At 55.4% G+C, this 19,824-nt stretch overlaps 2 protein-coding genes across 2 annotated transcripts; one reads left to right on the top strand and one right to left on the bottom strand.

The window, feature by feature from the left end:
- Nucleotides 1-347: 347 nt before the first annotated feature.
- Nucleotides 348-4,575, bottom strand: WNT10B (Wnt family member 10B). The gene is made up of 4 exons (XM_007937860.2): nt 4,502-4,575; nt 4,124-4,386; nt 2,069-2,442; nt 348-806 (listed from the first exon to the last, which is right to left on the bottom strand). The coding sequence occupies exons 1-4, from the start codon at nt 4,573-4,575 to the stop codon at nt 348-350; spliced, it is 1,170 nt and encodes a 389-aa protein (XP_007936051.2).
- An 8,403-nt stretch (nt 4,576-12,978) lies between these two features.
- Nucleotides 12,979-16,051, top strand: WNT1 (Wnt family member 1). The gene is made up of 4 exons (XM_007937859.2): nt 12,979-13,082; nt 13,819-14,072; nt 14,771-15,036; nt 15,563-16,051. The coding sequence occupies exons 1-4, from the start codon at nt 12,979-12,981 to the stop codon at nt 16,049-16,051; spliced, it is 1,113 nt and encodes a 370-aa protein (XP_007936050.1).
- The last annotated feature ends 3,773 nt before the right edge of the window (nt 16,052-19,824 follow it).

The following is a 19,824-nucleotide window of genomic DNA, read 5'->3' as shown; positions in this document are numbered from 1 at the left end:
AGGGAGAAGAGTGGTCAATCTATAAGGACTCCCCAGCCAAAAGGAGTATGAACCAGGATTAAAGGGGCCCTGGAGTTCGGGGTCAATACAGTGCATTTCATTTTAGTCCATTTAGGTATTTAAGGAGCAGAAGAGACATGACAGCTCCACCCCAGGCCCTCCAACTGTGGGGGATAAGCTGCACATCACAGCCTCCACCTGGCCCCTACCATCCCAAAACTGTTTTCAGGGAGACACTTGGAGCTTCCAGGGACCAAGATTGACCCTGGACTGAAATCAGAGCAAAGGGCTGAAAAGGTACCACTCCCACACACTCCCTTTTCCCAGCCCCACAAGGAGGTTGGCCCTCACTTGCACACGTTGACCCACTCTGTGACCTTGCACTCATCACACAGCACATAGCAGCACCAGTGGAAGCGGCAATGGCAACGCTCAACTCGTGTCTGCCGGAGCATGTTGTGCCCACGGCCACAGCACAGGCTGCCACAGCCATCCAGTAGACGGCTGGTCTTGTTACAGACCCGGCCCCGTGTGCCCGGGGAGCCCACAGTGGGGTCTCGTTCACAGAAGTCAGGGGACTTCTCAAAGTAGACCAGCTCTCCTGAGAGGCGACGAGGCCGCAAGCGGGGTTGGAAGGCTCCTGAATTGCGGTTGTGGGTATCAATGAAGATGGCCCGGCCCAGCCGCTCCCTCAGTGCAGCCCCCACTGCCCGGAACTCTGGGGCTGCCCTCCAGCATGTCTTGAACTGGCAGCTGCCTGATGTGCCATGACACTTGCATTTCCGCTTCAGGTTTTCAGTTACCACCTAGAGCATCAGAGAGGCCAGAGGTAGAGGGAAGAACAGCAAATGAGCAGAGCACAGAAACATAGGAGAGAGATGAAAAACAGCACAGAAAGAGACAAATGGAGGCAAGCATGACCATGAAGGGCAGTTTGAAGTTAGTTATAAGCCCAATTCCCTCCTTTTATGGTTGGAGAACTAAAGCCAGAGCAGTGTGACTTGCCATCTTCAATCACTAAGAGCAAAGTTCAACTCCACTTGTCCCAACTCCCAATCCAGTGTGCTTTCCAAACTGAGCACTGCTGAAATGGAGAGTCCGGCCTGAAGCACTCCTAAGTATTCTAGAGAAAACCATACCAAACCAAACCCACTGCCATCTAATCAATTCCAACTAATAGGGACCCCCATTGGGTTTCTGATGTGGTAAATTTTTACAGAAGTAGATTGCCCAGTCTTCTTTCCATGGGGTGGCTGGTGGGTTTGAACCACCAACCTTGTGTTTAGCAGTCAGGTGCCTTAGGCACTGTGCTACCAGAGCTCCATTCTGGGGAAACCAAAACAACAACAAAAAAAAACTCATTGCTGTCGAGTCCATTCCAACTCATAGCGACCCTTCCTTGGGTTTCCAAGGTGGTATCTCTACAGAAGTAGATGGCTCAACTTTCCTTCTGAAAAGTGCCTTCTGGTTAGGCACTATGCCACCAGAGCTCATATTCTAGGGAAGGCAGCCATAATTATAGCTACCATTTCATGAGTACTTGTCGAGCACTAGGCTTTATGGTGGGTTCACTACTTGCTGTTGTTTACCAGCAGCCTCATGGGAACCCCATGCATAGCAGGATGAGACCATTGTGAACTAGAGTTTTCATTGAGTTGATTTTTCAGAAGTAGACCACCAGGCCTTTCTTCCTAGTCTGTCGTAGTCTGGAAGCTCCACTGAAACCTGTTCAGCATCATGGCAACCCACTGACAGACTGCTTCCATTGACAGACAGGTGGTGGCTGCACCTGAGGTGCATTTGCCAGGAACTGAACCTGGGTCTCCTGTATGGAAAGCATGAATTCTACCATTGAATCACCACTGTCCCCTCATTACTCACCAGCTCAGTCTTAATAATATTGTAAGGTAGCTATCATTAAGCTCTTTTTATAGATGCAAAACTGAGTTGAGTGTCTTGCTTGAGGCTACCTAGCTGGTGAGTGGCAGTCACCCTCTACATCTCATCCTATTATTCTGCTGGGCCTCTCAAACTCTAGCCTGGCCTTCAAGGCTAGGGACACACATACCTGACGCCCCACTCTGTTGTTATGGATCTGCATTCGTGCCTGGATGTCCCGGGGAGCTTCCCTGGAATCCAGGAAATCTCGAGAGAACTTCTCTCCAAAGTCCATATCATGGTTACAGCCACCCCATTCCCATGTGTCCTGGGGGCCAGGGCTGGAGCTTGAGCCAGGGCCAGGGTTGGGCAGAGAGTGAGGGAAGCTCTTGCCCCGAGACAGTGCCTGCAGCTGCAGCAGTTTGGCCCGCAGCCTATCCTGCTCACCGCTGCCCTTCCAGCCACAGCCGCAGCTCACCAACTTGCCCAGACTGCAGGCTGTGGCTACAGCGTGCATGACACCTGCAGCTAGCATGGAGAAGGAAAAGGCGCTCTCGCGGAAACCTGGGGATGAGAAGGGTGTAATGGTGGGGATAAGGTTGACAAGTACCTGGGGAGGAAAGGTGAATCAACAGCCGCCCTCCAATTCAAGAAATTCCTAAGTGAATCTGTCTTGGCTTTGCCTTTTACCAGCTGAGTAATTTGGGAGACACTAGAGAGGGAAGGGTACAGAGAGCACAAGGCCTCAGTTTTCTCATTTGTAAAGGGAAAGGATGAGTCAAGATAATCTCTGAGGCCTATTTTCACTCTGTTAATGTGTGAGTTTCAAGTATGGATGCAAGAGCTACCCCAGAGGAAGAGATCCTAGAGTTGAGAGATAACTGAGAGAGTCCCAGAGTTCTACTTTCAAAGCCTTAGAAACTTTCCAGCCCTGTAGGGAGCTTGGGTGGGATGTGAGCAGAGGTCTCTGTTTTTGGCTTCAGGATAGCTTTAGTCTTTTAACCAACCTACCCTCTACCACCTTACCACTCCCCAAAGCACTGGAGCTGCCTTTCCCAGGTTCTGGTTTTATATTTGTCCTTCACGACTGCCCTTTATGTTTATCCTAACCTACTATTACCCTATAAAACACTAGGAGGGTGTGTGTGTGGGGGTGGTTTTCCCTGAGGCTCTCTTAAAAAGTTGGTTTCTTTGTTACAAATTGGGGGTCACAGAAGCTCAAGATGACAAGGCTTTCCCAGGCTTAGAAAAACCTGCTTAGCATTTGGGCATTAAAGCCTTCCTCCACATCAGGACTGTGGAGAAAAAGGGTGTCCCTCACTTCCTTTCAGCCACAGACTCTCTGGAGACCTGGGAAGATGAGAGACAGCAGCACCTCCTTAGTGGCCAGGCCTCTCCCACCCCAGGATGCAGGGCTCCTGGCCCAACCTCCCAATCCCCCCAACCCCAACCCTCCAGGGGTGAAGCTGTTCACACACGTCTTGGGAATTCCCCTGCAGATGGCAGCTGCCTATTAACCCCATAGTCCCCAGAGCACTACCCCCACCCCTGGGCCAAGCCAGAGCCCCTGGATCTTTACACCTCCAGGGAGTAAGCTCTCCAAGGTATGGAGAAAAAGGCAGAATGCCTCCCAGACCAGGCCCGTAGTGACCTGTTCTTGCCCCTCCAACCTTACTTCACCTGCTCAGGTGAGCTCCACCTGGGGCCCCCACAGCAGAGAGGAGGGGGCTGCTCCCCAGCTTCAAAGCCATCAGGGTCTTTGTTCCCAGCTTCAGCTCTTGGGAACCCCGGCAATTAGGGGAGCAACTTTAACTCTTAAACAGCTGGGGGCGTCTCTCCACCCCCGCTAAGGCTCTGGGGACACCAGCCCGGGCTTGTCTCCAAAAGAGGGAAGGGGAAAAAAAACAGAGGAAGGATGGGGGGGGGGATGTTTGAAGCTTCCAGGACTGGGGGCATGTCTTATGCACAGGTGCAATCCAGGTCGAGCTGGGCGGAGGCAGGGAAGGGGGCCCTGGGGTAAGGGAGCCGGACCCAGCTGCCTTGCCGGCAGCGCACAGGTGGAAGTCAGGCGCTCAGGGCCCGAGACGGGTGGCCAGACCCGGCTCAGGAGGCTTGGGGGGGGGGTGAGGGGGAATTCCCGGGAGAGGCCCTCCACGAGCGGTGAACTGGTCTCTTCCCGCCTCCGCTCGCCTCGGCCTGCCCCCCAGCCCCAGCCCCGGCGGCGCAGACCCGCCGCCCGGCTCACCGCGTTTGAGGATGGCGTTGTGGTGCGGCAGGCGGCCGCCGCCCTCGAGCGCCGAGCAGTTCCAGCGCTGGTCGCGCAGCTGGTGCTGACACTCGTGGACAGCGATGTGAAGCCCCTGCAGCGCGGACGCCGTCACGTCGGGGCTGCGCAGGCACAGGCCCAGCTGCCTCTTGCTCAGGCCGGACAGTGTCAAGCACACGGTGTTGGCCGTCAGCGGCGGCTCGCCAGGCAGCTTCAAGCCCAGAATCTCATTGCTGAGAGCCCTGGGGACGGAGAGGGAGGCTGGGGTCTGTGGTCAGGTTGTGCATCCCCTCCGGCTCTCCCCGCCCCGGGCCTGAGCTTTCTCTGGTGGGCTAGGAAATTGAGGGGACCGCTCACCGGCTGCACAGTGCCAGGAACAGGAGGCCCGTGAGGCCCGAGGGCGGAGGCCGCGGCCGGGGCTCCTCCAGCATGTCGAAGCCCGGCCCGGAGGCCCTGGTGGGCAGATCGATCAGGGCCTGTGGGACAGACAGGGCGACTTGAGGCAGCTCCAGAATCGGGTGTCTCGCCGCAGCACGAAGGGTGCCCTATTTCGAGCCTCTAACCCACCGGTGCCACCCCACTGATTCTTCTCACGCTTCCCCAAATCAAATGAACCACAGTAAGAATTACCCCTTAAAATCCAGAGTCCCTGCGTCCTGGAGGGCTAAAGGAGGAAGAGTCGCCGCGCTGCAGCTCCCTACTCACGAGAGCGCCCCTGGCGCCCCACCCAGGCAGACACAATGCCGGGCACACAGACACATGTGCAAACCCAGACACAAACGCAACACCCGCGCCGCCGCCTCTCCCACCTCCCCCTTTCCGAGGGCCCAAGGATTGCTGCCCCCGCCCAACCCAGCTTCACGCCCCTCCAGAGCTGGGGGCGGGGTCCAGAGGGGGTTCCCCACCACCAACAGCCGGCGGGAGGAGGGGTGTCACCACCCCCCCGCGTGCCGTCGAGGGCAGAAGGAATGGTCTTCCCAACCCACTGTCCTCCCTCCTCCTAGGCAGGAAGGAGGAGAGGTGCGGCAAAGAGGAGGACCGGGACGTGGTTCCTGTCTGAAAGGGACCGTGGCGCGTACTGAGTCTTCTTCCCGGTCCCCCACCCCCTTCCTAACTGCACGCTCCCCTCCTCCGCGCGCGGCCCATCTGGTCCCCATGGGTTCCAGCCTCAGTCCCCACCCCTTTGCTCTCGCGTTCAATGCCCTCCAAATCTGGGAGCATTCCTTTATTCGCTCTGGCAGTATCTCTAGCTGCCTCCGAGTCTCTGTGACCCTGTAGGCAGATGCATGTCTGTCTGTCTGTCCGCGTGCCGGTCTCTTCCCGAGTGAGCATCTCTCCCCTGCCTGCTGTTACCCGCTCCCGAGTACCTCCAGCGGCTCTGGTGCGGGGTCCGCGTCCCGCGCGGTAGGGTCGCTTCCGCGCTGCTCAGAGCGTGGGGAGACTGCATCGGGTTCTGTCCCCTCGGCAAAGCCACATTCTTCCAGGGCAGGGCCACTCCTCTTCGCCGCTTCCCCAGCGCCGGGGCGGCCGCGGGGAGGAAGGGTGGGAGGAAGGGAGGGAACGATCGAGGGAGCTATCAAGCCGAGGAGCAAAAACTGGGGGCTCCGGCTCTGATCGCGCGGAGCTCCCCCGCGGCTCTGCCGGGATTGAGGAGCTGCGGCCCCTCCCTGAGCCCAGGGCATCCCCCTTCCACACCCCTTGCACACCCGCCCTGACCGGAGAACGCATCTATTCCCCCTCCTCCCAGCACACGCGCGCACACACATACACACACACACACCCTCTCCCCCACGCCCGTTTAGGGCTTGGCCCCTCTGAAGGAGAGGTGGCCAGAGTTCCCCTCACCTGCATTGGGGTCTCCATGGCTGCAAGGAGGGTGTAGTGACCCAGACTGGGGAGCTGAGATACCTGGCCCAAGTGGCCAAGTCTTTCATCATTTCTCCTTGCCTCAGTTTCCCTACCAAAAACTGGTAACTGGAGGGCTCCTTTGGCAAGCTACGGAAGGAGCTGAGAACCGATTTCCGGCGTTGGGCAGCCTCAAGTGGAGTACACAGCTTGAGAGTATAGAGGGCACTCAGAGCCCGTAGGAGAGGCGCGTCTGGTCCGCTGGGCTCCCGCCCATCTCCCAGCCCTGTGCCTGCCCCTTGGGAGGGGTCAGCCTTGGCCTGACTTTGGCCCTGGCAGAGGTTCCAGTAGCCCCAAAGGTCCTCAACCAGCTTGTAGCTTCCCTCAGCTTGCAGGTATCCTTGCGTTCTGAGGCTCCCTGCCCAACTCAGGACCCCAGGGTCTGCACTCGGAGTGGCCCACCTTCCTGCTCCAGACTCACCAGACTTGCTTCACATGGGATGAGGGAGGCGTCTAGATCCCAAACTGAGTCCAGCAAGGGCAGCCAGGAAAGAGCCTGCTCTCAGGGACACTGACAGAGGCACAGCCTTAAGGAATTATGGCGGCAGCGAAGGGGTTAGGTGCCACCGCACAACTGCCTGACTCACCCTCATAGCTCTAACCACTTTGGGCTATTTTTGCCAGAGAGGGCCCCCAGGCTTCCCAGAGCCCCCCCACCCCCACCCCTGCCAGACCGCAGCCCAAAGAACTGCTGGCCCCGTGCACCCCAGGCTGGCTAGTTGACTCAGAGACCAGCATTTGGGGAAGCGGAGCCACAGGACTGGTACCCACAGCCACAGTCAACTGTTCCTTGGCAATGGCCTGGCAGCTCTGCTGGGCATCGGAACTCAGCCTCCAGTGGTCCTGCTGCAGATCCTCCCCAGAGCTGCAGGGTGCACCGCAGTGCAGGGGGCAGAGCAGTCTGAGAAAGGTCAGCCACATTCCTTGGGACAGTTATTGACCATCTATATGGCCCTGGACGTGAGCAGGCTGGGGGGTGGGGGAAGTCCCACAGTCCCCGACATTGGGCAGCAGCAACCAGGTAGGGCTCTGCTCTGCTTCCCCATCTCTGGGAACCCTGGAGCTCCTGCCCTTCCTCCCCTTTTAGGGGCCAAGCACCAAACCCTGTGTGGCTTTTGAGGTCACCAGAATCTGCAAGCCCTATTTAGGTAGCTTTCATCCTTACACCTGGGTTCAGTGACCCCAAAAGTACCCTCATCCTTCTGCCTGTGCTTCAGCGTAGCACTCTATTCAGGCTCTGGGAGAAGGGGGAAGAAGATGTCATTTCCTAGGCCCCGTGTCTCCATGGGAGAACTTGTGGACATATATCCTTCTCCATGTGTCTCTGGGTCTCCTTCAGGAGTCATACTGCTTTTTGCCTTCTGATTCTGCCCTTGACAAGCTCTAGTATGGAGTCAGGTGCTCAGGAGGGGCAGGGGCCAGAACTGCTAGCCTTATGCTCCCAACTTCTCAATGATTCCTGGGCTCCCCAATCAGGGCTGTTCTAAATCCAAGGACCTATATATTCCTGCTTTCTTTCTAGGTTGGAGCCCGGCTCTGGGACAGGAGGCCACAGGCAGACATTCTGGGTGGCCTGAGCTGGCCCGCAGTGCCCTCAGCCCAACCGACCGACCGGCTGGCCTGAGTGCTGACCCACAGGCGGCTGGAGGGCGGTGGGACAGGCGGGGCCTGGAGAGGGCCTTGGGTGCACACCCATTGCCTAATACCCCAAGCACGCGGCCAGCTCCAGGAAAGCAGAGGGGCGGGAACCAGGGAGACCTTGGGGCTCTGACTTGAGGAGGGAAGTGGGGGGCTGTCATCAAGGAGGGGAGGAGGCAAGAGTGAGCTGGTCCCCTTTCCCCTCTAAAAGAGGAGTCAAAGGTCACCCTCCCCATCATGAGGTTGGAGGGGGTAGAGACAGAAGTTTGAGAAGGACACTGGGGCCATGGAGGATGGGAGGGGGTAAAAAAAAGGGGGGGGCACTGGAGATAGGGGAATCGAGCAACTGAGGCGGTGGCTAAAGCTCAGCGCTGCCTCTGGAACCTCCTCTTCTTCCTCCCCCTCCCCCTGTGTTTGCCTTGGCCCAGGGTCCCGGGTGACTCATCGCTACTGAGCCGCTGATAGGGGCGGCCAGGCCTGGGGAACCCAAATTATAGGCCCAGGAGGGATGGATGCGCCCACAGCGGTGAGCTCAGCTGTGCTGGCCACCCTCTCCCTCTCATGCTTTCTATTGCAGCGCCGGAGGCCACCACCCAGAGGCACCAAAGAGTCCAAAGCCCAACTGTGCTGGACTCTTGGGATGACGCCCGCATGCAACAGTGGCCCCAACATATCTGTAGGATTATCCTAGACAGAACTTTGCCTCCTTCCCCACCCCAGGCTGATGGATGAGCTCAAGCAGGTGGTGCCGCCTGCTGGTGCTTCAAAGGAAGACAGGCTCCTTCATCCACAAACTCAAAGCCCTGGTCCTCTGGTCTCCAGACTCCCACGTCAAAGCAAAACTCTTTTCCCCTCTGACATCCTTCTTCTATCCCTATTCCAGGGGACAGGTTTGTTGCTGATTTTTTTTTTCCTTCAAGCCTTTAAAGTTACCGTGGTCAAAAGTGATAAAGAGAAAAACAAAGAGGGGTAAGAAAAGGAGAACCCAAACCAAACTCACCGCCATTGAGTCAGATCGCTCCTTGGGTTTCTGAGGCGGTGGGTGTGAACCACCAGCCTTCTGGTTAGCAGTCAAATGTCTTAGCCACAAGCCACCAGAGCTCTGTTTTATATAAGGGGGGAGGGAGGATGAAATGAGGGAGCAAATGCATGGAGATACCCGGGGAAGCGCATTCCAGAAGACAGGGAAGCAGGTGAAAAGACCCTGAGACAGGAGCTTGCTTCAAGTGTTCAAGGAATTAGTAAAGGTGCCAGTGTGACTGGAGGGGGGGTGACCCACAGGCGGGAGAGTGGTAGGCAGTGAAGTTGGAGGGTGAGAAGCAGAGTCAGATCATATAGGGCTTTGTGTTGTTGTTGGTGTTGTTATGCGCCATCAAATCGGACGACTCACAGAGACCCCTCCTTGGGTCCAAGGCAGTATCACTACAAAAGTAGATTGTCCCATCTTCCTTCGAGATAGCGCTTTGTAGGGCACTGTAAAGATTTTGGGTTTGCTGTGAGTGAATTGGGAGCCACTGAAGAGTTCTAAGCAGAGGAATGAAATAGTCTGACTTTTGTTTAAGAAAGGCAGTTATTGCAGTCATTCAGGCAAGAAATCCAGTGTTGTTGTAGTAGTGGAGTGGTCAGAATGGTTCAGATTTTGCATATATTTTCAAGAGAGAGGGACAACACTTGCTGGGAGACTTGATGTGGAGGATAAGGAAAAGAGACAAGTCAAGGATAATTCCAAGATTTTTGCTCTGAGCAACTGAAAAGATGGAGTTGCCATTTGCTGAGATGGGGATGACTGCAGAAAGAGCAGGTTATGGCAGGGGAGGAATCAGGAGTTCAGTTTCAGAAATTTTTGAGATGTATATTCAAGTGTTAGACATGCAAGTCCAGAGTTCAGGGCTAAAGGTATAAATGAAAGTAGCGTGAGAATGGATGAATGACCAAGAGAGTGAGTATAGACAGAGAAGAAGCTCAGAGTGACTCTGAGTGTGCCTGGAGGTGTTTGAAAATTGGAGACACGTGGAGAAACCATATAAAGAGACTAAGAAAGTGAGCAGCCAATGAGGCGGGAATGTCTATTCTTCCCCTGCCTGTAGAGTTGATTCCAACTCACAGTGACCCTGTAGGACAGAGAAGAACTGTCCCAGAGTACAACTACTCCTGGTGGGTAGAATGATGAACAAAGAGTATTGACTCCTCTTCCCCATCTCTGCTTCTTCCCATAGGATTTCCAAAGCTATGTGTAAATCTTTATGTAAGCAGACTGCTTCCTCTTTTTCCTGCAGAGTGGCTGGTGGGTTCCCACTGCTGACCCTTTGGTTAGGAGCCGAATGGTTTAACCACTGTGCCACCAGAGCTCTGAGGTAGGAATAGTGTTCTGAGAAAGTATTTCAAGGAGAAAGTGTTCAACTGTGTTTGTTTGGTCCAGGGGTTTCATTGGGATAACTGAGAACTGATTATTGGATAGGGCAACCCAAGGTCATGAATGATATTGATAAGGAGGTATAGTGGGTTCAAAGTCCTGGTTGGAATAGAAAGCAACTGATTTGGCACTAATGATTAAAGCAACATTTTAAAGTTTTGCAGTAAAAGACAATAGAGAAATGGGGCAATCTTGGATGACAATATGGGATTGGACAAAAAAATGTGTTTTTTTTTTTTAGGTGGGAGATATTGCAGCATATTTGTATACTGGTGGGTTTCATTCAGTAGAGAGGTAAACTGATGATTTATGAAAGGAAAAGGGGTCAATTGATGAGTGATCTAAACAGAAATTTGGGTCAGATTATACTCTGACCAGCCCTTCCTCCTCTTCCCCTCTGCTCCTGGTGGGGAGAATGGTGGAACAAAGGACTCTTATTCTTCCCATCTCTGCTCGTCCCCATTGGTCACAAACAGGTATTCCCTGTCTTCTAGCTTACCAATGGCATTGTATGAGACCACCAGGGCAAAGATAGGACCCAGCCCCAGTGGGGAAGGACTCCAAAGGCACAAAAGACAGGCTGCCCGTGGTACATTGTCCATTCACTTAAGCCATCTTTGCTGAGTGCCATCATCAGAGACTACTGGCTTTTGGACCTGTGGAGGATCCTGTGCCAGTACATCTTGCCCCTCAGGGATGAATCCTTGGAGGGGCCGGCTACACTGGTCTGGGCAAAGAACCTGGGAAGGACATTCCACTCAAAAAATAACATCCATCAGGCTCCATTTGAGTTAATGAGTATCTCTTTTAAAACACAGATACCCCAGGAAGGCTAATTAAATGTCAGGCATTTTACTCCTTAGAGTGATTTTCCTGATTTAGAGAGGAGGCCTTGTCTTTTCTGGGACTTGAAACTCTTGGGGTCAGGCTTGGGTAAATTACCCAGTCAGAAAACCCCCTAAAACAGGGCAGATGAAAAAAAGAGGAACCATAATGGAGGCAGGAAGACCTTAAAGACCATTTTTTTTACCTGTCTGCTGACTGTGAGATGGCCCAGCCTGCTACTGCTGCACTCTCTAGAGCAGCTTGTAAGGTGGAAAGAGCGTAAGTTTTGAGTCAAAACAGGTGGGTTTTAATCTGGCTCTATCATTTTTTAGCTGCCTTAAACAACTGCCTAATCTGTTTTTTCCTCTGTAAAATGGGGAGAGTTGTAAAGGAGGAGTCCTCTTTCCAGGGCCTTCAGTGTGTGAAGAGGGGAGGGGGGCAGTGCCCCCTATGTCCCAAACAGGGAACAGCAGCCAGTTCTTCAATAAGAGGCCAAGGGGTCTTGAAGCTGAGTTGAGTTCCCAGGAGTGAAGAGAAACATGCACTAGAATGAGATGGTCACAGACACTCTGGGGATTCAAGCATGGTGAAAGTGAAGAGAGCCAGAGTTTTTGGGGACAAGACACACTTGTCTCTTGACAAGCAAATCCAAAGAGAAGCAGAAATGTGGAGGTATGGGTTCCCTATTCTGGGTTCAGTTTAGCCTCTCTTTCGAGACTCAGCCACTCCAGTCTTACCCCTATTGCTACCACCTTGGTTGCAAGCCAAGCCCCCACCCCCAGTGACGTGCACAGGTTGACACACAACTAGTGGGTGACATGTCATAAGATGATGCAAGGTACACAGGGTGACAGAGTGACACATACATGCATAATCTCCCCCCACACACAATCATACACCCACCTCCACACACAGTCCCAGACAGCTCTCCAGCCCTCAATCAACCTTCTGGGTCTTTCCTGCTTGCAGACACCACCTCCTTCCCGACACACAGGAGATGAGCTGCTCCAGGCGGGGCTGTAACAAAATGACTTGATGACTCCTTCAGTCTTGAATCTGCGGATTCAGAATTCTTTTTAGAAGAGTTCCTAACACGAACGTGCACCTTCAGAGCACATTCACGCACTTTCTCACACGCATTTGCATTGTTGCCCTTATACACACACACACACACACACACACAGAGCCACTTGTATGCTCCTTCCCGCCCACATGGGCAAACTGCAGCTGCTGCCTCAGGTTTCTCTCAAGGGCCAGGCAAGGTTTGGTCAGCTAACCCCCTAACTCACCCCGGGGATTTCCCTAACCACAGCCCCACCTCTACCCCACTCCCATCTCCCCCTTTTCCTCCCCAGTCCTGCCGTCGGGGGTTCCTGGGCGGGGAGGCTCCCCGGAGTCGCTGCCCAGAACCGCAACTTTCCTTCCGCCACTCAAGATAGGCACAAGAAGGGACGCCGGTGGGCCCTGGGGTGACGTCGAGGGGACAGCCCCACCACGGACAGCGAGGCGGCTGGGCTCCTGGTAGGTTCTCCCCACACCACAGTCTCGCCGCGCCCTCTGGCGGACACTGGTCCCCGAAGGGCTCCCGACGCGAGGAGGAGTGAGGCGAGCGCGCGTGGGAGGGCGTCCCAAGGGGGGGGGGTCGGCGGCCAGTGCAGTCCTGGAGGCCGGGGCCACTAAGCAGGGGGCGGGGGTGAGCCCCGACGGCCAGCCCGTCAGCTCTAGGCTCAGACGGGCGGGAGCCACGGCCCCGCTCGCTGCCCATTGTCTGCGCCCCTGACCGGTGCGCCCTGGTGCCACGGCGCGGCCCGGCGGGGCAGCCTCCTCCCGTCGCTTCAGCCAGTGCCGCAACTATAAGAGGCGGTGCCGCCCGCCGTGGCCTCCTCAGCCCACCAGCCGGACCGCGAGCCATGCTGCCCGCCGTCCGCCCCCAGGGCTGTTAGAGCCAGACTGAGAACTCTCGCCACTGCCACCACAGCCGCGTCCGGACCCACCGTCGCGGGCAGCAAAGCCGCCGCAACTGCAGCACAGAGCGGGCAAGGCCGGGCAGGCCATGGGGCTCTGGGCGCTGCTGCCGGGTTGGGTTTCTGCTACACTGCTTCTGGCGCTGGCCGCTCTGCCTGCAGCCCTGGCCGCCAACAGCAGTGGTCGATGGTGGTAAGTGAGCTGGCGCGGGGTTGCCACTCGTCCCGGGGTCAGAGCCAGGGGGTCAGGTCGACCCAGCTCCTACGTTCAGGAATCCGCAGATAGGCTCCCTTCAGCGCTCTGGCTTCCCGTCGGAACACCGCGGGGCGCTCTGGCAAGGGGCTGCCCTGACGCTTCAGCTCTGCTGAAGATGGGGGCGAATAAACCACCAGCGGTGGCCCGTGGTGGCCCATGGTACCCAAGGCAGGGAGCGCTACCATACAACATGGCTTTTCTCCTCGTGCCCCAACTCTAGCACCATGGTGGGGGCCACACCACAGGTTTCCCTGCCTGGGAAGCGAGGGTCCAGGTGTGTGCGCTCAGAGGAGGCGAGAAGAGGGTAGGACCCTTAAGAATTTAATGCCTTGGATGGGCAAGGACAGCAGGCCAGGATTTCCTCGCCCTGGCTGCTCAGAAACCGGCTCAGAGAGCCAAGGTGAACTTAGTCTCTGCACTCCCTACCTTCCCCTGTCCAGTCCCTGACCCTGGGCACCAAGCAGCCCTAGGATTCCTGGGCATACAAAAGTCTGCAGCCTAGTCCTTCTATACTACTGGTGAGTCCAGGAGCGCAAAGTCATTACCTTATTATTGATCTCCCAGCGCTCTCTCAGCGTACATAGTCCCAGGAAGAGGACAGGGCAGGCACAGCCTTTTTAGTTAGAGTGCCCGTCCTCCTCCTGAACCTGAGCTCCTAACATCGTCCCACCAGGGGCATCGTGAACGTGGCTTCCTCCACGAACCTGCTGACCGATTCCAAGAGTCTGCAGCTGGTGCTGGAGCCCAGTCTGCAGCTGCTAAGCCGCAAACAGCGACGGCTGATCCGCCAGAACCCGGGGATCCTGCACAGCGTGAGCGGGGGGTTGCAGAGCGCAGTTCGCGAGTGCAAGTGGCAGTTCCGAAACCGCCGCTGGAACTGCCCCACGGCTCCCGGGCCCCACCTCTTCGGCAAGATCGTCAACCGAGGTGGGTGCCCAGGAAGGCGATGCTTCCGGGACCAGGGGAAACGCGGGGTCACCTCCAGGGCATGGGTGGGCGAGTGCAGGGAAGACGTCCCCAGCGTCTGCAGGGTCACACAATCAACTCCCTAAAAGCCTCATGCCCAGCGCCAGCTGTGAGCCAGACTGCCAGGGGTTCTCTAGCCTAGCGGTGTACGTTGGACATGTTGCTTAACTTTTCTGATCCACTGCCCCAGAGAAAAGAGGTCCCACGTCCTGGATCCTACCTGACCGTCTCTTTCCCCCAGTCTTCTCTAAAGTGCCTGGGAAACTGCTCTCAGAGAGCGTGTGTCTGCCTCGAGCCCAGCAAGGCTGGCAGCGCCTAGATGGGCAGAAAGTTTGGGCTCCAGAGGGGTCTTGCCTTGCAGAACTTCCCCTCCCTTCTTTTTGTTTTTTCTCCCTGGAGTTGCCCCACTTAAGCTCTGGGGCCAAAAACGAGCCCTGGGCCGTCAGGCGTGTTTGCGAGCGTGAACGTGGGCGCGTGCCCCCGTATTTGCTTTCTATGGGATGTAGAGACCAGCTTCCCGACCCTGATGACCACCGGCTCTCCGGACTCAAAGGGCGGAGTCCCGGCGTGGGACTGCGAAGTCCCAAACCCTCTGCTGAAGGTGCTGGCCACCTGCACCCGCGTGCCCTCTCGCTGATCCCTGCTCCTTTCCCCTACAGGGTGCCGCGAAACAGCGTTTATCTTCGCCATCACCTCGGCCGGGGTCACCCACTCAGTGGCGCGCTCCTGCTCGGAGGGTTCCATCGAGTCTTGCACGTGCGACTACAGGCGGCGCGGCCCTGGGGGCCCCGATTGGCACTGGGGGGGCTGCAGCGACAACATCGACTTCGGCCGCCTCTTCGGCAGGGAGTTCGTGGACTCGGGAGAGAAGGGGCGGGACCTGCGCTTCCTCATGAACCTGCACAACAACGAGGCTGGCCGCACGGTGAGCGCATTTGAAGGGCTCCGCACCCGAGGTGCAGTGGAGGGGATTTGGGGGTACCCGTCCAGGGGCTAACCCCAGGCTTGGGAAGTAACAGTCGGTGAAAAGTTAAGGGGCTAGAGGACTCCGGCCCCAAGAGGAGTCCGGAGGGAGTGGAACTGCAGGCTTGGAAGGAAGCCAGAGAATTAAAAAGACAGTGGCTGCGGGCAAAGGACTGCCTAGGCTGAGGGCAGGTAGACCAGAAGAGGTTAGAAGGCAAACGACCTATATAGAATGTATTGCCTACAGGCTTATATTGTAAATATTCTCAAACTAAGGCGGAGAGACCGAGACTGACTCGCTGGCATGGAATAGAGTTGGGCCTGGTCCTCAAATCTCTGCGGGACAGTGCTCGCTCCTCCTTTGGCCCTACAGGCTAAGGCCTGGGCCTTTGCTGAGGTCCCAGCAGCGTCCGGGAGGGGGCGGCATCTGCGGTGGTGGCTCTGACTCTGACAGTGCCAGAGACACCCTCTCTTCTCGCTCTCCCCAGACCGTGTTCTCCGAGATGCGCCAAGAGTGCAAGTGCCACGGGATGTCCGGCTCGTGCACTGTGCGCACGTGCTGGATGCGGCTGCCCACGCTGCGCGCCGTGGGCGACGTGTTGCGCGACCGCTTCGATGGCGCCTCGCGCGTCCTCTATGGCAACCGCGGCAACAACCGCGCTTCACGGGCGGAGCTGCTACGTCTGGAGCCGGAGGACCCCGCGCACAAGCCTCCCTCGCCCCATGACCTCGTCTACTTCGAGAAATCGCCCAACTTCTGCACCTACAGCGGACGCCTGGGCACCGCGGGCACGGCGGGGCGCGCCTGCAACAGCTCCTCGCCAGCATTGGACGGCTGTGAGCTGCTCTGCTGTGGCCGGGGCCACCGCACGCGCACGCAGCGTGTCACCGAGCGCTGCAACTGCACCTTCCACTGGTGCTGCCACGTCAGCTGCCGCAACTGCACGCACACGCGCGTCCTGCACGAGTGTTTGTGAGGCGCTGCGCGGACCCGCCCCCCAGGAGCATTCTTCTCCGGCCTGCCCCAAAAACAGATTCGCTGACATCCTGTACGCATCCCTCCCATCCCTCCAGCCACATCCCTTCAGTGTATTCGTATCCCAATTCTTTCACCTCCTCCTACCTGGGGATTCCTCAAACCACTTGCCTGGGGCGGCACTAACTCTCTTGCCATCCTGAAGGACCTGCCCGACCTACCTCCCTCCCTGTCCGCGGGAGACCCTTTGTTGCACTGCCCCCCGCATGGCCAAGAGGTGAGAGAAGGATCCGTCCCTTGTCCTATCCAGGGTCAGCTCTCCACGGTGTTCCTCAGCTTCCTCTGCTGCGCGAACTTTCTACGTCTTTCCTTCCCTTTTATCCTCCGTTTTCTCCAGGTCCCCACAAGTCCCTTCCCATTTTCCTTGCAAGGGTGCAGACCCTGAACGCACACCTGGGCATCAGGGCCTTTCTCTCCCCACCCCCCTACAGTTGAAGCAGAGGTCCCAGGGTGAAAGGGCAGCTGTGGTGATGTGGAAAATGAGGTTGCGGGACCCAAAAGAAATGCCCTCATCCTCCCAGCTTCAGTAGTGGAGCCATTGAACAGCTGTGAGCTATGCCTCCCTCGGCCACCTCCTACCCCTTCCTGTCCTGCCTCTTCATCAGTGTGTAAATAATTTGCACTGAAACGTGGATACAAAGCCACGAGTTTGGTTGTTGTAAATAAAACTATTTATTGTGCTGGGTTCCAGCCTGGTTCATAGAGAGCACCCCCCACCCCAGCCCAAACCCTCTTCATTCAGCTCTCCTTTTGCTCTCTAGCCTTTTCTGGTCTCCTCTTTTCTATCCCCTGGTCTCTCGCACATGCCTTTGCCTACCGGAATCAGTATTTCCTTCCACTGTAGCTATTAGTGGCCTCTCGCTCCCACCAGTGTAGCATCTTCCTTTGCAGAATAAAATCTCTATTTTTATCAATGACTTGGTGGCTGTTCCTTGAATCCAGAACACACCATTGTTTGTAGTACTCACTTCCCCCTCTTTTGACAACTCCCAGGCTTGGGGTGCTTAACTTCTCAAACAAATAGAGTACAATGCTGGGGGGCTGATTGTCTGGCCCTGAAAGAGGACCCTGAGGTTCTGACCCTTGACTGACCCTAGGGAGACCACTGGGAATCCAGGTCTCCGGAGAGAAGAGCCTGATCAGCAGCCAAAAGACCCTGCAGGATTCTTCCTGTTCTAACACCAACTGAACAACTGAGCCTACCTTCCTACCTGGAAGGGTTGTCTTGAAAATAGCTGCAATTAAGCATTAGCTGGTTCATTCTTTGTGGAGTAGAGAAAGAGCAGTGACCACATTCTGAAAAGTAGAAAGGGAAACCCAAGCAGAAGGGCGCTGTTGCCCCTGGAGCAGATTACTCAATAAGCAAGGTACTGGGAACTGGTCCCTGTCAGGGACTGTAAATTTGAAAAGAGGCTTTGATTCTATAGTGAGGTGCTATGGGGTTGGGAGAGAGACAGATGACAGCTATACCTAGAAGTAGAATCTTTGATGTGGTAAAAAAAAAAAAAAAAAGTGAAAGTGTTCACTACAGATTAGCAAGTAAGTGCAAGGAAGCCTGTGCTTACACTGCTTATTGGTTACCTGACACTGCTGCCCTCTATGTGGAGCAATTGGTCTCTGAAGCCTGTCTGCGCCAGCTGTGGTCAGGACATTAGGCAGTAGGGAAGACACACCTCCTCTATGAACAGGAACATACCTTTTTAGGCCCTCAGCTTCCAACCCTGGGCTCGGGAGGATCCAGATAACAGGTGATAGATTCTAGTCCTGGACCCAAAAGTTCAGAGATGATGGTGGGAGAGAAAGGGGCAGGAGTGTTAGAATACAAATACAAGCTAGGCTTGACAATGTAACCAAAAAGAAATCCAAGTGCGGTCCATAACCAGACCATTAAGTTAGCTGTTCCCATCAAGAGCCTGAGTGAGGATTTCATTATTAACAACATCAATACCTCTATGTACACATTCACTGGAGTTGGTGGGAGTCCCAATCCTACCCACAGCCCTAAACCTATCTCTAATGCTAATCCTCTTCCTATCCCTAGGTCTAACCTTAGCCTTAACCCTAACTTCAGGGAAACACTAACCCCTTCCCAAGATCTCATGTCTGTCCCTAATCCTAACCCCTCCCTCCAGGGGAGAACCAGAAGGGCAGGAGAAACTGTGAAGCATCCCACCCCCCAAGGACAGCAACTGATCCCAGCAGACTTGAGAATTCCCCCCCTCTCCCCAGGACTCTTTTGCTGTTGTTGCTGCCTCCCACCTCTCCTTGGATATATGAACTCTGACCCCTATTGGCCTTTGGGATATGTGTGGGGGTAGAGGAGTGGAGCCCGGAGCTGCTCAACCCTGCAATAACATCCCTTTCCCTTTCTCTCCATCCACCAAACTAGCATCAGGTCAGTGCTGATGGGCAGCCTAGGAAAAGGGATAAAAGCCCTATTGATCCTGGGTAGAAGGAGTCACCTGAAAGACCTTGGGTTTCCAGTAAAGAACACCCTGCAGAGAATGCCCAGTCTATAACTCAAAGAACTATTAGATCCCCCAGCTCCCAAAGTAAGAAGTTAATGGGCTGCTGGAAGCAAAATTGGGACTTGGGTCCCTGCTGGACAATGCCCAGAGTTAGAGAGAAGCAGCAGGGTGGGGAGTGAAAGCGTTGCCAGCTATCTCCAGCCATTCTCAGTTAACACCTAACTCCAAAAAGTAGTCAGCATCAGCTTTGAGTCCTGGACATTGGGGGCTCTGGGCTGAGCTGACACCAGAGCTCGAAGAAGAGCACAAGAAAGGAATGGATGCAGCTCTGTCTCTGACTAGGCTTTCAACAATTCTCTTGCATCCTCAGCTTCAATTGCCTTGTCTATTTAAACAGAGATAGTTATCTCTGGTTATAGCTACTTAGTCTTACACTTCAGAGAGATGAAAAGGTTCAGATGAGACAATGTATGTGAAAGCTTGGGTCATTTGAACCCTTCCTGACAGCTCTGTGCCTGGCACTATGCCAAGTGCCCGGACTCCTGTGATATACAAGCCATAGTGCCAGCTTGAAGGAGTTGGCAGTCTGACCAGAGAATCAAGCAAGCCAACAGATATTGAAAGTATAATGGGAAGAGTTTAATGAAGGCTTAACAAAGTGTATAGTCCTCTGCACATGCATGAGGTTTTAGGACAGACTTCAACACTTAACATCCTCAGCATGGAGGTCCTTCACTTTCAGGAGCTGGGACTCTGAAGGAAGAGAGGGTGGGGTTGGGTGCAGAATGATGCTGGGTCCTCAATGGGACATGCACTAATAAAGTGAAAAGAGCAAGAGGGCTGTAGGATCTGCAAAGCACTACAGAGGAGCTAAATGTAATTATAATCACCTATGCTGTCATCACGTGGGCTAAAGAGGGTAAACCCTGGGCAGGAAAGCAGCTGTGCCCAGAGATGGGACTCATGATGGTCTGAGGGTACAGAGCAGGCTCAGGGTGGTCCTCCATAGGGCGGTGTCATGGGGAATGTGCCTGATGGCCCACCTCTGCCCAATCCACCCAGGTTATCCTCCCGCCCACCTCTGATCCTCAGGTGCCAGGTGCTACAAATTCAGGGGGAACTGAGGCTGGCAGAGACCCCAGACACATGGCTGGCCTCAGGGATTGAGGTGGGGGAACAACTCTTGAAATACCTCAGAGCGAGGAGTGGAAAAGCTGAGAGGACTGAGAAGGTAGATGGAAGACCG

Source organism: Orycteropus afer, unplaced genomic scaffold (assembly GCF_000298275.1).
Source record: "Orycteropus afer afer isolate SDZICR_OR568_19922 unplaced genomic scaffold, OryAfe1.0 scaffold00045, whole genome shotgun sequence".
Classification (NCBI taxonomy): domain Eukaryota; kingdom Metazoa; phylum Chordata; class Mammalia; order Tubulidentata; family Orycteropodidae; genus Orycteropus; species Orycteropus afer.
This window is presented reverse-complemented; position numbering and strand designations above follow the sequence as displayed.